Source organism: Schistocerca cancellata, chromosome 1 (assembly GCF_023864275.1).
Source record: "Schistocerca cancellata isolate TAMUIC-IGC-003103 chromosome 1, iqSchCanc2.1, whole genome shotgun sequence".
NCBI classification, from domain to species: Eukaryota; Metazoa; Arthropoda; class Insecta; order Orthoptera; family Acrididae; genus Schistocerca; species Schistocerca cancellata.
The window spans coordinates 521783182-521802051 of record NC_064626.1 but is presented as its reverse complement, the minus strand read 5'-3'; the positions used below and the strand labels follow the sequence as shown (position 1 = coordinate 521802051).

At 40.6% G+C, this 18870-nt stretch overlaps 1 protein-coding gene across 1 annotated transcript in view; it reads left to right on the top strand.

Moving 5' to 3' along the window:
- LOC126179177 (serine/arginine repetitive matrix protein 2) overlaps positions 1 to 13661 on the top strand; it is a 273657-nt gene extending 259996 nt beyond the window's left edge. Inside the window, exons 10-11 of the mRNA XM_049924590.1 lie at positions 11691 to 11936; positions 13368 to 13661. Coding sequence (XP_049780547.1) covers positions 11691 to 11936; positions 13368 to 13425 — 304 coding nt within the window. The 3' untranslated portion in view covers positions 13426 to 13661. The remainder of the gene's footprint in view (positions 1 to 11690; positions 11937 to 13367) is intronic.
- The last annotated feature ends 5209 nt before the right edge of the window (positions 13662 to 18870 follow it).

Genomic DNA, 18870 nt, shown 5'->3' with positions numbered 1-18870 from the left:
TCTCCATCAAGAAATAAAAAAAGATACTTTTCAATGCAACTTATGATGGAACTCCAACCACTTATTTCAGAGTTTAAATTGATTGCAAGTTTCACTCTGGAGGTGTATGTCGGCAGTAAGTGGATAAAGGGTGGAAAAGACACTCTATGGTTTAGTAATCAAATTTGGAAAATGCTGAAGAAACAGACATTGTTGTATTCTCAATTCAAAAAAGAGCACAAAAAAGCTGACAGAAAAAAGTTAGTAAGAAATCCGTGCTCCGTCTGTAAGACGGAACTTAAGAACTTAAGAAAATTGTGATTGTACATGAAATCACTAAGCGAGGTGTAGGCTTCTGTCCAGTCACTCACCAACCAGTCTGGGGCAGGAGAAGATATCTAAAGGAAAACTGAATTTCTAAATTTCACATCAAAGAAGTTATTCACGTGCGAGGATTCTACAAACATAACTTTGTTTGACTTTTGTACAGACTCACACATGGAGGACATAGACACTGGCATCTTTGGCACAGAGAAGCAATTGAAAGAATTGAAAACAAGTAAGTTGCCAGTCCAGATGGAATCCCAGTTAGGTTGTGTAGAGAGTACTCTGCGGCATTAGTATCTTCATTGCCCAGCATTTATTGCAAGTGTCTCACCCAGTGAAAAGTCCCAGGCAGGTGGAAAAAAGTGCAGGTGACTACTGTATATAAGAAAGGTAAAACAAGTGACTCGCATAGCTACAGACCGATATGCAGTTTGCTGCAGAATTCTGGAACACATTCTGTGTTCGATGTGGCACAGACAAATAGCAAAATTCTGCATGACCTGCTGAAGTGTCGGAACATTGACGCTGTCGATGACCTCGTGAATGGCTGTTTTCAGCTCAGCAATGGTTTTGGGGTTTTTCTGTACACCTTGTCTTTAATATGACCCCACAAAAAGGAGTTGCATATGTTCAGATCTGGAGAATATTGCGGCCAAACGAGGCCCATGTCAGTGGCCTCTGGGTACCCCAGAGCCAGAATGCAGTCCGCAAAGTGCTCCTCCAGGACATCAAACACACTATTGCTTTGATGGGGTCGAGCTCTGTCATGCATGAAGCACATATTGTTGAAATCAGGGTCACTTTGGATAATGGAGATGAAATCATCTTACAAAACCTTCACATACTGCTCGGTAGTCACCGTGCCATCAAGGAATATGTCCATTACTGGACATTGCACACCACATGGTCATCCATTGAGGGTGAAAAGACTTCTCAATTGCAAAATGGAATTCTCAGGCCCCCAAATACACCAATTTTGCTTACTGACAACACATCCAAATGAAAATGGGCTTCATTTGTAAACCAAACCAAATAGTGCACACTATTTCCCATCATGCTCCGCGGCCAACTGTGCAGTTTGAATGTCCTAAAGCAAACCATTCAGAAGTTGTGACAATTTTATTTTATTTAGTTCCGATAATTGTTACCCTTTAAATTTCCTTGAGACAGGATAGCTTCTGTCCACAAAACAGCACAAATGTAGAAAACATCACTCGTACAAAAATCAGCTTGCCCTTTTCTCTCACGATATCTTACAAACCATGGAACCATTTTACGTAGAGTACGTGATGGAACTTGCCCCCCTTCTTGCAGCGGTGTACCGTAGGTATCTAGAAGAGTGTAGCGTTCCAAAAGATTGATAAAGGGCACAGGTCATCCCCGTTTTCAAGAAGGGACGTCGAACAGATGTGCATAACTATAGACCTATATCTCTAACATTGATCAGTTGTAGAATTTTGGAACACGTATTATGTTCGAGATAATGACTTTTCTGGAGACTAGAAATCTACTCTGTAGTAATCAGCATGGGTTTCGAAAAAGATGATCATGTGAAACCCAGCTCGCGCTATTCATCCACGAGACTCAGAGGGCCATAGACATGGATTCCCAGGTAGATGCCGTGTTTCTTGACTTCCGAAAGGCATTTGATACAGTTCCCTACAGCACAGTTCTTTAATGAACAAAGTAAGAGCACATGGATTATCAGACCAATTGTGTGATTGTATTGAAGAGTTCCTAGATAACAGACTGCAGCATGTCATTCTCAATGGAGAGAGGTCTTCCTAAGTAAGAGTAAGTTCAGGTGTGCCACAGGGGAGTGTCGTGGGACCAGTGCTATTCACAATATATATAAATGACCTTGTGGATAACATCGGAAGCTCACTAAGGCTTTTTTGCAGATGATGCTGTAGTATATCAAGAGGTTGTAACAATGGAAAATGTACTGAAATGCAGGAGGATCTGCAACGAATTGATGCATGGTGCAGGGAATGGCAATTGAATCTCAATGTAGACAAGTGTAATGTGCTGCGAACACATAGAAAGAAAGATCCTTTATCATTTAGCTACAATATAGCAGATCAGTCATATAGGTTAAAGTTAGATATAGTGGGAATTAGTGAAGTTCGGTGGCAGGAGGAACTAGACTTCTGGTCAGGTGACTACAGGGTTATAAACACAAAATCAAATAGGGGTAATGCAGGAGTAGGTTTAATAATGAATAGGAAAATAGGAATGCGGATAAGCTACTACAAACAACATAGTGAACGCATTATTGTGGCCAAGACAGATACGAAGCCCACGCCTACGACAGTAGTACAAGTTTATATGCCGACCAGCTCTGCAGATGACGAAGAAATTGAAGAAATGTATGATGAAATAAAAGAAATTATTCAGATAGTGAAGGGAGACGAAAATTTAATAGTCATGGGTGACTGGAATTCGTCAGTAGGAAAAGGGAGAGAAGGAAACGTAGTAGGTGAATATGGATTGGGGCTATGAAATGAAAGAGGAAGCCGCTTGGTAGAATTTTGCACAGAGCACAACTTAATCACAGCTAACACTTGTTTCAAGAATCATGAAAGAAGCTTGTATACATGGAAGAACCCTAGAGATACTAAAAGATATCAGATAGATTATATAATGGTAAGACAGAGATTTAGGAACCAGGTTTTAAATTGTAAGACATTTCCAGGGGCAGATGTGGACTGAAGAAACTGCAAAAAGGTGGGAATTTAAAGAGATGGGACCTGGATAAACTGAAAGAACCAGAGGTTGTACAGAGTTTCAGGGAGAGCATAAGGGAACAATTGACAGGAATGGGGGAAAGAAATACAGTAGAAGAAGAATGGGTAGCTTTGAGGGATGAAGTAGTGAAGGCAGCAGAGGATCAAGTAGGTAAAAAGACGAGGGCTAGTAGAAATCCTTGGGTAACAGAAGAAATATTGAATTTAATTGATGAAAGGAGAAAATATAAAAATGCAGTAAACGAAGCAGGCAGAAAGGAATACAAACGTCTCAAAAATGAGATCGATAGGAAGTGCAAAATGGCTAAGCAGGGATGGCTAGAGGACAAATGTAAGGATGTAGAGGCTTATCTCACTAGGGGTAAGATAGATACTTCCTACAGGAAAATTAAAGAGACCTTTGGAGAAAAGAGAGCCACTTGTATGAATATCAAGAGCTCAGATGGAAACCCAGTTCTAAGCAAAGAAGGGAAAGAAGAAAGGTGGAAGGAGTATGTAGAGGGTCAGTACAAGGGCAATGTACTTGAAGACAATATTATGGAAATGGAAGAGGGTGTAGATGAAGATGAAATGGGAGATACGATACTGCGTGTAGAGTTTGACAGAGCACTGAAAGACCTGAGTCGAAACAAGGCCCCGGGAGTAGACAACATTCCATTGGAACTAATGACGGCCTTGGGAGAGCCAGTCCTGACAAACCTCTACCATCTGGTGAGCAAGATGTATGAAACAGGCGAAATACCCTCAGACTTCAAGCAGAATATAATAATTCCAATCCCAAAGAAAGCAGGTGTTGACAGATGTGAAAATTACTGAACAATCAGTTTGATAAGCCACAGCTGCAAAATACTAACACGAATTCTTTACAGACGAATGGAAAAACTAGTAGAAGCCGACCTCGGGGAAGATCAGTTTGGATTCCGTAGAAATACTGGAACGTGTGAGGCAATACTGACCTTATGACTTATCTTAGAAGAAAGAATAAGGAAAAGCAAACCTACGTTTATAGCATTTGTAGACTTAGAGAAAACTTTTGACAATGTTGACTGGAATACTCTCTTTCAAATTCTAAAGGTGGCAGGGGTAAAATACAGGGAGCGAAGGGCTATTTGCAGTTTGTACAGAAACCAGATGGCAGTTATAAGAGTCGCGGGACATGAAAGGGAAGCAGTGGTTGGTAAGGGAGTAAGACAGGGTTGTAGCCTCTCCCCGATGTTATTCAATCTGTATATTGAGCAATCAGTAAAGGAAACAAAAGAAAAATTCGGAGTAGGTATTAAAATCCACGGAGAAGTAATAAAAACTTTTAGGTTCGCCGATGACATTGTAATTCTGTCAGAGACAGCAAAGGATTTGGAAGAGCAGTTGAACGGAATGGACAGTGTCTTGAAAGGAGGATATAAGATGAACACCAACAAAAGCAAAACGAGGATAATGGAATGTAGTCGGATTAAGTCGGGTGATGCTGAGGGAATTAGATTAGGAAATGAGACACTTAAAGTAGTAAAGGAGTTTTGCTATTTGGGGAGCAAAATAACTGATGATGGTCGAAGTAGAGAGGATATAAAATGTAGACTGGCAATGGCAAGGAAAGCGTTTCTGAAGAAGAGAAATTTGTTAACATCGAGCATAGATGTAAGTGTCAGGAAGTCATTTCTGAAAGTATTTGTATGGAGTGTAGCCATGTATGGAAGTGAAGCATGGACGATAAATAGTTTGGATAAGAAGAGAATATAAGCTTTCGAAATGTGGTGCTACAGAAGAATGCTGAAGATTAGATGGGTAGATCATATAACTAATGAGGAAGTATTGAATAGGATTGGGGAGAAGAGAAGTTTGTGGCACAACTTGACCAGAAGAATGGATCGGTTGGTAGGACATGTTCTGAGGCATCAAGGGATCACCATTTTAGTATTGGAGGGCAGAGTGGAGGGTAAAAATCGTAGAGGGAGACCAAGAGATGAATACACTAAGCAGATTCAGAAGGATGTAGGTTGCAGTAGGTACTGGGAGATGAAGAAGCTTGCACAGGATAGAGTAGCATGGAGAGCTGCATCAAACCAGTCTCAGGACTGAAGACCACAACAACAACAACAACAACAACAACAACAACAACATAGCAGATTAGCAACTGGAAGCAGTTAATTCCATAAATTATCTGGGAGTAGGCATTAGGTGTGATTTAAAATGGTATGACCATATAAAATTAATTGTCGGTAAAGCAGATGCCAGACTGAGATTCATTGGAAGAACCCTAAGGAAAGTCCGAAAACAAAGGAAGTAGGCTACAGTACACTTGTTCGCCCACTGCTTGAATACTGCACACCGGTGTGGGATCCGTATCAGATAGGGTTGATAGAAGAGATAGAGAAGATCCAATGGAGAGCAGCGCGCTTTGTTACTGGATCATTTAGTAATCGCAAAAGCGTTACGGAGATGATAGATAAACTCCAGTGGAAAACTCTGCAAGAGAGACGCTCAGTGACTTTGTACGGGCTTTTGTTGAAGTTTCGAGAACATACCTTCACCGAGGAGTCAAGCAGTGTATTGCTCCCTCCTACGTATATCTCGCGAAGACACCATGAGGATAAAATCGGAGAGATTAGAGCCCACACAGAGGCATACCGAGAATCTTTCTTTCCATGAACAATACGAGACTGGAATAGAAGGGAGAACCGATAGAGGTACTCAAGGTACGCTCCGCCACACACCGTCAGGTGGCTTGTGGAATATGGATGTAGATTTAGATGTAGATGTAGGGAAACAAACGTATTCCATATTCCTATATTTCCAGAAATCATTTGACACAGTGCCCCATCAGAGACTACTGACGTAGGCCTGAACATGCAGTTTACGTTCCCAGATATGTGAGTTGCTTGAAGGCTTTTTAAGTAATAGAATCCAGTGCATTGTCCTCAATGGTGAGTGCTCATCAGAGGCAGGGGTTTTGTCAGGAGTGCCCTAGGGAAGAGTGAGAGGACTATTTTTATTCTCTATGTCAAAGATTCTCTTGGTCAAAGATGATGACCTGACAGACAGGGTGAGCAGCAGTTTACAACTGAGAAGAGGGCTGTCTGGTGGACCACAGAGGGACTAGTTGGAGGCATGACAAGACTACCCCCAGGTGTGGACTCGGGAAGCTGTGGGGCAGGGAGAGTGGAGGGAACAGTGAGCGGGAAAGGAGAGGAGCAGGGAAGGGGGAAGACAGGTGTGTGCATTGGCAGAGGATGGCACAGAAAGAGGGTGAGGGGATGTGAACAGGGAGGATGTCATAGAACGGAGGGACCAGAAACTGTTGGGTGGGGGGTGCGCAGGTTACCTGAGGTTGAGACCGGGATAATTTTGGGAGCAGAGAATGTGTTGTAAGGATAACTCCCATCTGCACAGTTCAGAAAAACTGGCGATGGATGCGAGGATCCAGATTGTGGCTCGAGTTGTGAAGGAGCCATTGAAATCAAGCATGTTGTGTTCAGCTGCATGTTGTGCCACAGCATGGCCTACTTTGCTCTTGGTCAAAGTTTGTCAGTTTCCATTCATCATGGTGGACAGCTGGTTGGTATTCATACCAATATAAGAAGCTGTGCATTGATTGCAGCAGAGCAGGTATATGATATGGGTGCTTTCACACCTGGCCTGGCCTCTGATGGGGTAGGATAAGCGTGTGACAGGCCTGGAATAGAAAATGCTGGGTGAATGGACTGGACATGGATATCTTTACTGTGGCAAGGGGTTGGAATTGGGAGTGGATTAGAGATGGACTAGGATGTCGTGGAGGTTGGGTGGGCGACGGAACACCACTTTAGCAGGAATGGGAAGGATCTTGGTTAGAATGTCCCTCATTTTGAGGCATGCTGATAGGTAATCAAAGCCACAATAAAGTATTTGGTTCAGTGTTCCAGTCTGGGGTGGTGGTGGTGGGAGGATTCCGGGTGTGTGTCGAAAATGGCATGGGAGATCTGTTTGCAGACTAGGTCTGTGGGATAGTTCCTTTCTCTGAAGGTGCAGGTGAGACCCTCAGCATTCTGGGCAAAGGAGTTCTTGTCACTGCAGATACACCTTCCCTTGGTGAACAGTCTGTATGGGAGAGATTTTTTTGGTTTGGAAGGGATGACAGCTGTTGAAATGAAGGCACTGTTGGTGGTTGGTGGGTTTAATGTGGACAGAAATGTGGATGGGGTCATAAGACAACACAAGAGGTTTGACGTTTGAGAGGCTAGGAAGATCTCCTCTAGGTGCCATTGGCTGTGCCACTGAATTGTTTGTATACTCCCCCTTCAGAGGAGAAGTAGTTGTGAGTTAGGATAAAGTTAGTAGAGTGTGTGAGGAATGAGGTAGTGGATTTGTAGTATGAAGGACATTGGGAAAGGTAGTGTTCAATGGTGGCAAGACCATGGGCATGAGGGATGTTGGTGTATTGGGAATTGGTGTCAGCAGTGAGAAGTAAGGATCCAGATGGTGAAGGAGTACGGATGGTGGAGAGCCTGTGAAGGAATGGTTGGTATCTTTGACGTGGGAGACTAGATTACGGTTGGTTGGTTGGAGATGTCGGTCAATGACAGTGAAAATTCTTTCAGTGGAGGCACAATAACCAGCTACAATTGGGAATCTAGGATTTTTGTGTTTTGGGATAGCATTTGAAAGGTGCGTATGGAGGGCTGTTTTGCTCCTCATCTCCCCCCCCCCCCCCCTCCCCCGCCAGCCTTCAGCCTTGTGATACTGCACCTGGTGGCTGTCTTGTCATGCCTTCTTCTAGTCTGTAGCTCTGCCAGCGAACACTCCTTTCTCCTGCCATCCATATCCTGCTATCCTTTCCTCTTCCCAACCCCCTCCACATAGTTGCTTCTGTTCAACGTGACAGTTGCGTTCTGGTCGAAGCTGCCGGAAATGGCAGTTGTGTGTGAGGTGTACTTGGCATGTGTGAATGAATGTGTGTATGTGCTCTTCCTTTTCTTAAGAAAGATAACTGTGTGATAGTCTTTTCATTGTGCCTGTCTGCATCTCAGCATGTCATCTTTTCGGCGAATAGCAATCCATCTTCTTGCTTATATTGTTGATATTCCGACTTAGAGTTTCCATTGTTTAATTATCATTTGTCATTTAGAAATAGGGTGGATGAAGGGTTAAGGCAAATGCCACAGTGGTGGTGTCTTTCAAAAGAGCTATCATTGATTTCTTTCCATATCCCTCCCTAATCTGAGCTTGTGATCCATCTCTAATGACCTTGTTGTCAACAGGAAGTTAAAAGTTAATCTTCCTTCTGTTTTTTATCTCAATACTACACGAAGCTTCGCCAAAAAGATAAAAATCTGAAGGGGGCAAGGTCAGGGCCATGAGGAGGATGAGATAGGAACTCTCAACCCACTTTACCAATAGTTTCCAGCGACAGTCGGGATGCATGAGATCGAGCATTGTCTTCCAAAACTAACGCACCATTCCTCTGTCATCCCAGGCATTTCCATTTCAGTGCAAGCTTGACTTTGTTCTCAGTCGTGCCTGATACTGCAATTGCTTCGCCGAAAAATTACAGGAAGCTGGACCGTGGGTAGTCCAGAAAGACAATTACATAATCTTAACAGCCAACAGTTGCATTTTAAATTTGTTACAGATAGGCAGTTCAGGGTGCTTCTGCTACAAGCTTTGACTCTTGTACCATGGTTCAAAATTACATATTTGTGTTTCATCACAGGCAGAAATCTTGTCCAAAATGCGTCTCTTTTGCTATTGAAAGAATTTTTGAGCATGGTGCAGATGTGAAATATATGTTCCTTGTGATCAACAGTAAAACATCTGGCAGCTCAACTTGCACAAGTCTTACAGTAAGTAGTTCAGTTAAGAGATCTGTACCAAAAGTAAGGTTATCGTATTTTTTACAAATAGAAGACATTGTTTATTGTTATTAATTTATACGTCATTGAAAAGCTTACATCTTTGTCTATTTTTCAATGTATTTTCCATTTTTTCGACAAACTTTTGAAGACGGTGCTCCAGCTTTTGTATTCCTAAGTCAAAGAAGTCTCCCGCAAACCTGTTGAGGAAGTGTATGACCTCTGCTCAGACTTAATCATTGCTCTTGAAGCGTTTGCCACCTAAGTGTTCCTTTAGGTTGGGGAAGAGGTGATAATCGCTGGGGGCTAAGTAAGGGCTACACAGAGGATGGGGCATAACAGTCCACCCAAATTTCTTCAAAAGCTCCTGTGTTTGACTAGTGACGTGGGGTCGAGCATTGTCATGAAGATGCAGTAGTCCTTCCTTCAGCTGTCGTCTCTGGCGATTCTGGATTGCTCATCAGAGTTTGGTCAATGTTTCACTATATCTGTCTGAGTTTATTGTCATTCCAGGTTCCATGAAACTGATGAGGAGTGCCCCCTTCTGATCCAAAAACACAGAAGCCACAACCTTTTTTGCCGACTGCATTTGTTTGAATTTCTTTGGTGGCGGAGCCGGTGTGATGCCACTGACAAGATTGTCGTTTTGTTGATTGTCGTTTTGTTTCGGGGGTGTAATGAAACACCCACGTTTCATCTCCCATGATGATAGAGTCCAGCAACTTCTCCTTGTTGCATCCCCTCTCACATTGTTGAAGAAACTTGCGAGCACAGTCAAGGCGATGCTCCATGTGTCCATCAGTCAGCATCCAGGGAACCCAGCGAGCACACACCTCGCGATAACCCAACGTTTCTGTTAAAATTCTTTCAGTTGTGCTGTGAGAAGCTTCGGAAATGTGTTCAACAAGTTCACGGACAGTGACCCTCCTATCTTTGAGCAGCTCGCTGTTGATCTTCTGGACAATCACGTCTGAAACCGGCAGTCTTCCACTCCATTGTTCATCATGAACTTCCGTGCGACCCTCAGCAAAAGCCCTGCACCATTTGCGGACATGCTGAATGGACATGCACTCCTGAACATAAAACTCAGTTGCAGATGAGTCTCCACGGGTGGTAACTTCCTTCCGTGAAGAAACCGGATTACTGCTCAAACCTCGCACTTGGCAGGAGCAGCGATCAACACTTCCATCTGTGAGAGCTGCCAAGCCAACACTGAGCAACGTAGTGAATCGTGTACGGGCAGGCTCGAGAGTGGGGGAACCACTGCGCACAGCACTGTTGTTATTTAGCCTAGCACCTTCCCTCGAGGCTGTAGCTCATTGGGAGTTTTACTTTTGGTACAGTTCTCGTAGTTTTGAACGATGGAATGGATTTGCCCATTTACTTGATAAGTTTCAGCATTTGTTGAGCTGTAAGTCATCAATCCTCTTGGATAAGTGAATCTCTACAAGCTTGCAATGTTGAGGTCGATACTGCTACTGGACACCTGGAGCAGTGCTCCTCTGTTACACTTTTGCAGCCACATTTAAACCTTTCCACCCACACATTAAAACTTGTACAGTTCTTGCAACTACCAACATATTGTTTGTTCATCCAAAAGAATATTTCTGATAGTTGTACACTTTCTGAAAATAAAAATCGTATCACAGAACTGTTTTTCAAAAGTTTTTCTTCGAGTGGACACACCATCCTAATGAAGACCTTAGTTGTTATGTTTACGTAAATATTAATGAAACAAATTACTCACTCTTCACAAGGTTACCAGCCGTACTTACTGAAGTTTCAGTTCCCTGCATAAGAATTTGCCTTCACTGAATATATGTGTGTGTGTTTAATTACTGAATGACCTTTGTTTCAGCTTAGATGTTAAGCCTAATTCTTTGTAGGTGTCCAGGATAACTTAAGACTAGATGCCTCATGGTAAAATACAACTATATGTGTATGCCTAAATGAGAGGCATGATTCTGTCAGCGACTAGCAGTGTACCTTTTGAAACGTCCCCTTAGAACAATTATACACGACTGTGCTGATAAACCTCTTACACTATTTGCTTTTCAAACAGCTGAGCAAAACTGAACGTACTCAAACATTCACTAAAGTGACACACAATATTTTTAGCGCAACGCAATCTGACTTTCAAAAATCCCTATAAAAGAATGGCCCTGACTAACATTAACCTATACCTTTCACAAATCACTTACCTCACAAAAATCTTCGTTACTCGAACTACTGCAATACAGGGAGCGCCACTACTGCCAGCTAAATAAAAGATTCAAACTACAGAAGGCACTAACTACTGATAGGCATAGTTAGCAAATGAAAGATTTTTGTAGAGAACAAACAATGTATTTACCTTAATAGTCATAATATATATATCAGTTCATGACATCCAGTCTAACAAATTTCAAAACTCCGCCATCTCTCTCCCCACATCCACCACTGCTGGCGGCTCACCTCCAACTGCGCAACGCTACGCGCTGTTCACATCCAGCTGCCGCTGCCCAACACTACAATGGCAGACAACAATGCAAACTAGCTACAGCCTGCACACAGCACAGCCAGTGATTTTCATACCGAGCACTACGTGGCGGCGGCGTTACCAATATAAGAACCTAAACAGCCTACTTACACTTTGCTGCCATCCATTGATTTTTTTCTGATTTTCTAATACAGTATACATTCACATGTCTTTTTAACACATTAATTGCCATTACTTCTCATTGATGCTTGTGTCTTTCTCAGTGGTTGTATATTACAGTAAAGTACTGTAAAATGAAATGCCGTCACAGGTGTATGTATTTATTTTGCACAGATCATCCCAGCGGAGTGTTAAAGGTTACGTGTACAGCAGCAGTGACTCCCGCAGTAGCATCTCACGCAGTGCTTCTCGCAGCAGGTCACGATCTAGCCACTCGGATTCAAGTCGTTCGGGGTCTAGATCTCGGAGTTGCTCCAGCAGCTCCTCATTCACTAGCAGTTCTACTACCCGCTCTCGATCACCTTCTATTCCACGCCGCCGTGGCTCGCCAAGTTTCCTTGATCGTCGTCGTATCACCAGGTTAGTAAATTAAATATGGGATTTTTAGTTACATTAGTGGCCATCTTGAATTATGGTTTCATGTTTATGTATCTAGTGAGAATTCAGTAGTCCAGGTATGTGGAAGTAGTTCTTTGTCTGAATGTAAATATGTTTTAAGAAGTATGACACTATTTATCAGTAGATACCCTTCACATTACAACTTAACACGAAATGTTGTACTACAGTAAAATTAAAGGAATCCGTAAATTGTGCGAGTAAAAACAGAAGAAAAATGTTTTGGGGTTTTAAAAGTTCATTATTGAGCATTTCTTTTTATTCTTTTATCATCTGCACTATAAATATGAAACTGTTTCACATAGGTTCACTGCTGCCTCCTAAGTAATTAAAGTATGACATAGTAATCTTACCTTCATCAACCATTGTAGCCAAACCATATAGTTAGTTTCTTCAGAAGCATCTCCAGAGAGCCCCCATTTGAAATATAGTATCCATGCAAATACATTTTGTACTTAATAACACATTTCTTGCAGAGCAGAGTGAAGACATCATGTCTTCAAAAGAACTAAGTGTGTTAATAAGACTTATTGGGGGCTCTGTTGCACTTTTGGCAGAGTTCCTGTTATTCATAATTAGTGATGAGCAGTGGGAGATTAGGTTTCATTATGCTGTATGTGTGTATTGCACTTAAAAGCTTCTTGCACTGCATTTGTTTCTGATTGTAGCTACAATCTATTTTGTGAAAAAAGAAAGAAGAAAAATAGTTATATAGTGCATGCTAGGCTTTTAAAAATATAATTCCTTCATTTGAAACTTGAGATTTTTCTTCAGTTGTCTTTTATGAATCCAGCTGTGCAACCTATTCAACATTTTGAGCTGTTATTTATTAAACAAAGAGTCATCAGCATTATTTTAATGTTAAGCATTATCCCTTCTGTTGATGTAGTGTTTTCTTAAAGGGGATTTTTTACTAAGAGAGTGCATTATCTTAGAATCATTTGATGTACCTCTTTGAAATCTTATTTTATGTTGCCCCATCCACTAGTTACTTCCTCATCCTTTTCTTTAAATAATAATAATAATAATAATAATAATAATAATAAAAGACAGCATTTACTGTGGTTCTGCACCATCTCCAGTTGAATCTTGACCTCAGTCCTGTCACAGCACATAGTTTTTTATTTTAACAACTGAAGTAATAACATGATACAATCTGACAACATTTGATCTATAAAGTTCATTTATGCTGTTTGGGAATACATTGCTATGCATGGACACAACCGTTTTTCAGTAGGCATTGTTTGTCAGTAGATTCTGTCTAAAATGTTTTAAGTTATTTAAGTCACCAATGACTTTAGCTATACAGTAGTTGTTGAAACCTTCTGCAGCATAATATTTACACATGTTTCTGACTTATTACATTTGTAATGTGTAGTTTGCATTTTGTGACAGGGATGCTGGAAAATCCAAATCAAGGTCGAGTTCCAGATCATCTCTAAGCCTTGATTAGCCTGCATCATGGCAGTATAGGATGCTTGTGACATGAACACATAGTGACATGATCTATTGCTGCTAGTGTACATTAATTTTCATTCACAGCTTGTAAACACAAGGACTACAATCTCATTGTCAAATAGAGACCGCGACTGTGTTACTAACTTGTCAGCACAGTCATTCAGAGTGTATATGTACATATGTACCCATGTACACAATTTTTGTGTAAATTATTAAAATTTCTTTTATTTTTGTGTTGTTTTATTTTATTTTATCCCTTTTTCTTTTATTTTCACAGTGAAAATCACATTAACTTTATTTTCTATCCTTTTCGTGTATCTGTCCACCAGGCAAATACTAGGTACATGACACACACACACACAAACACACACACACACACACACACACACACACACACACACACACACACACACACAAACCTGAATGGGATGGTATGATATTCTTGTTATGGAATAGAATTTACATTACACCTAGTGGCTGCACAGTATCTCAGCTTGTTAGTTAATAAGCACTCAGCAGACATACATTTTATATAATTTCTGTATGAAATTAGACAGCTTTTGAAATTGTATACTGTGAACATAGTTTGTGTAGTAAAGAGAAAAGACAGAGTTGGAGACTTTGTTTCTTTTATCTTCAAGCCAAAAGAATCTTCTTCCTCCTGCATGTGCAAAAAACAGTAGAAAGGATATACTTTTGTAATGTATACAACACTCACTTGTACCAGGTAAGTATACATATTTGCAGCTTTTTGTAATATTTTTCTTTTATTTAGTAGTACTTCCTTTATAAATTTGTTCTGTATTCCATGAGCACAACAGTGAGGAGTATCAACCATAATGTAATAATCCTGCGGAGTAAGTGGTGCCTTTCAGGTTTTATATTATTTATGCATAATTAATTTGTGTATTTTGCAAGCTCTATTGCTGTCATCTGTTCTGGCAAAAGAATTGTGTTGAAAAGATCACCAAGAAGAATCCACAATTCTGAAATATCAAATTAATTTCTAAATTCAGCAGTGATACAGGAATGACAGGCAAAAAAATAAACTTTATACAATTGATAGTATTAGAAGAAACTTGGGTAAAAAACTTCAAACCACCTACAGTCCAGCATTATTCACGACTTGGTCTTCAGAGTGAGTGCTGTTGTGCATGCTAAAGAATTGCTTACTATCGCTGCAATGCATAACCAGATTTTCAGCAAAATTCAAGTTCTTATTGCTGATCACTTTCCTGTATTTATTGAATTCACTTTATAGTCTGCATTCAAAAAATTATATTTTAAGGAAGTGTGTGCACTTATTACAGCAATATTTATTATCAAATTCAGTTTACAGTTAAAATTTGATATTTCCATGTTTTGCCAGTCTTAACCTATCTCAGATATTAAAAGTATTGAATTATTAAAATTACCTAATATATGAAAAATTACTATTGTGAAAAGGCAGTATATCTTTTCCAGAAAACACAAGCCATAATGTGGCAGCTATGCATCATTATATAACAGTAACACAAATCATATCAACAACACTTGCCTTGGATATACCAAATGGGTTGTTGATGGATGTTGTAGTGAATAGTTCTCATATGCCCAACAGGCAGTCATGTAATGCTAGGTTTAATTTGGTTGAAAGCCACAGAAACAGCCAAATACTTGCTTCTTTAGGTATGGCTCTTATAGATGGCACTTTTAGGCATTTTCTTTGGGATAAATGTTGTGTGAATTGTAATAATAGTCGAAATTAAACAGTTTTAATTAAAAAGGCACACATCTGTATTTAGCATAATGCATTTCTGTCTTAACAAAACTGAAGTAATAGAGCAGCAGTGGACCAAACTTGTTGTGTTACTACAGATGGACTTTCTCTGCTGACATGATATAAACTTTAAAACATATCTTTGGTGCTGTTGTCTGTTTTCATTTGTGCACAGACAGCATGACTTGCTGTTAACCACTACAGGCATAGCGTGTCATCAGCCTCCAGCAGTAAGCTATCTTACACTACTTCTCTCTACCAGAGGACACCAGTTGTTGAAGTCCAAGAGACTGCGTAAAAACTTTAGTTACGCAGGGCCTAGGCACGGGTGAGAATGGTGCAAGAGAAGGTCACAGCCAGCTTAGATTTGAATGTAATGCATTTGTTATATTTCTTTTGAAATGTTTGCATATACATTAATCAATGTACAACTTACTGCACTTAAGCTGTGCCATAAGTTCTTAAAATGTATAGCGAAGTTATTTCTCATTTTGTCAATATGCTACCTGCTGCAACAACTGAACAAAACTTTGGTAATAACTGAATTGGAATCTTGTGAGATTATGTCATAAATTGTATGAATTAGTTTGAAATGTAGTTTTCATTTTTACTCTTGGAGAATCTCTCATGGATTCCTTTTCATCATGTTAACTTCCATATTGTTTATTCTTAGTAACCCATTTCCTATTTTTGTATGAATTTTCAAAATCTGTTGCTTTGTATTTCTTTAACACAATGGTGGACAGACACAGCATGTTGCCAAATTCCAAATAACTGTCATTGCATAAAGAATAGATTGCTACTTACCATAAGGATTGACGCTTTGAGTTGCAGACAGGCATAACAGGAAGACTGTTGCACATAGAGCTTTCGGCCAAAGCCTTCTTCAGAAAAGAGAGGAAAACACACACACATTCACACAAGCAAGCACACCTCATGTACACATGACCACTATACACAGCATTCTGTGTTGAACAAAAGCAGCAGTCTGGAGTGGGGCAGGGTCTGGATAGGTCAAGAGAAGAGTGCTGTCTGGCAGAGCTTGCAGGGACTAGAAGATAGCAGGATAAAACTCAGGCACAGTGTCAGGATACTTGGCGGCGGGGGGTGTCAATTAGCAGAAAAAGAGAGAAGCAGAGAGGCGCGAAGACTGGTGGATTCGTTGATAGAGAGCAGCCCACAGTGAGGGTGAGGGGATGCGAATTGAAAGGAGATGATAGGGCAGAGGCTGTGTGGGGACCATACATTATAGGAGGTTGTGGAACAGAGAATGTGTTGTAAGGATAACTCCGAATTGCACAGTTCAGAAAAGCTGGTGGTAAAGGGGTGGATCCAGGTGGCACAGGTTGTGAAGCAGTCACTGAAGTCAAACATGTTATGTTCAGCTGCATGTTGTGCCACGGGGTGGTCTGCTTTGCTCTTGGACACAGTTTGACTGTGGTTGCTCATCCTGGTGGACAGGTGGTTGTTATTCATACCAATATAAAAAGCTGTGCCATGATTGCAGCAGAGCTGTTATATGACATGGCTGCTTTCACAGGTGCCGAGCAGGAGGTCCTGGGTTCAATTCCCAGTTGGGTTGGGTGTTTTTTCACCTTGGGGCTGGGTGTTTGTGTTGCCCTCATCATTTCATCATCATTCATGAAAGTGGTGAGATTGGGCTGAGTAAAGATTGGGAATTTGTACAGGCACTGATAACCACACAGTTGAGCACCTCATAAAGCAAACATCATCAAACAAGTGGCCTGGACTCTGATGGGGTAGGATAAGCATGTGACTGGGCTTGAACATGAAGTGCTGGGCAGGTGGATTGAGCAGGTCGTGCACATGGGTTTTCCACAGGGATGCTATCCCTGTGTGGCAAGTGGTTGGGATTAGTAGTGGCACAGAGGAGGACTAAGATGTTGTGGAGGTTGGGCAGAGGACGAAACACCACTTTAGGGAGAGACTGGAATAATCTTGGGTACGGTGTCACACATTTCAGGGCATGATGACAGATAATCTTTTTGCTGTGCCTGTCTGCAACTCAGTGTGTCATTCTTAAGATGAGAAGCTCTTTATCATTTTTAGAATTGTTGATATTCCAACCTGGACTTTCCATTGTTTGATTACAAATAACTATATATTTTGTTCCTTGTTGGCAGTTGAATCATCCCCTTTACATCGTCGTCATTATTCTTGATTTGTTGTTCCAGGAAGCTAAATGCGTTAACAGAAGAGTGTTTTCTAATTTTTCCTGTTCATCCTGTGTCCTTAATTCATGACATTATTCACATTGGCGGATCTGTTTGCAATGACATGGATATTTTTTCTCCCGTACACTGCAATATCATCTTCCCAGTCTTTTTTGTTTATTATAGTTATCTCAAAGACTTCTTATATCTTATTCATAGCCATTCTCTTTATATTATCGTGTGGTAATCATTATCTTTTACATCACTGGCAAATGCCAAGGTGCATATTGTATTGACCATCCTGAATGTTGCTTTCGTCATTTTGTGTATTACAGTGATCAGTATTACAAGGGAAAAACATAAAACATGACATTGAGAACAGGAAGCAGGAGTTTATAAAATACAATGTTCATCTTGTAACGAGAAGTACTACAAATATACAGGGAGAACCTTCTTGATGAGATGTAAACAACACGGAAATAACTTTAGACTAGGTGTTACAGAAAGCCAGTAGTGGTTAAGCATGTGTATCAGACAGGCTACCCACTAAAAGAAACTGAAGAGGCTTTAGAGGCATTTTACTTTCAGACGAAGGGAAAGAAACTTGAAACAGCAAGCCACCAAATTTAATAATTTGCTTGGTGTCAAATGAAATATAGCCAGAATGGAATCTTTGGTAGTTTCATGGACGTTTCATGATATCATTATAGACTACAGTATGTCTGTTAATCTTTCACATATAACTAATGTTAACATACACTTTGTCAAAGCATATTTTTTATCTTTGTAAGGGAAAGTAACAGTTGACAAGGTTATTGTACTAGAAATCAACGTGTGTGGCAATAAGCGATTGTGATTCGAGACATTGCAGAAGAAGAAGTAGTATGGTGAATGAGCGATAGTGTGATGGGGCAGGACAGAGAAATGCCAGTTAGTAGTTTTATAGTAAAATGAGATGGATAAAATTAAAAAGTAACACATCTGGTCATTAGTCATATGTGTTTGATCCATGGTTGATAATGCCACTCATGTAAGTGATATTCCTGGTATATTCTCTTTCAGTTAGAACGAGTGTGAGTTTTCATGTTGAGTAAAACTACCACTGCCACTGTATGGTTGCTTTATTTAAGAAGCATGACAGATTTATCAACGTTATTTACCTCAGGTGAAGTCAGTTACAACATAATACTGGAGTACAATTAATATTAAGCTTTTCCCCAATTCCTGGATTGCACTCCATTCTAAACTTATTGTCACACCCCATGGTAGACTAATATGGAAGGGAGCCCGGTAGCCTGAATCATACACTAGTGGATCAGACAAGTAAAGTACAGGGCAGTGGTCAGCCGCCAGCACTGCCCAGTACTCCACTCATCTGGCTGGACTGAAATTCCAGGTATTGCAGAAAAGTTTGGTATCAATTGTTCTTCGGTATCATGTCGTAACTGACTTCACCTAATGATGTAACTAATGTTACAAAACCAGTAGTGCTTTTTAAATAAAGTAA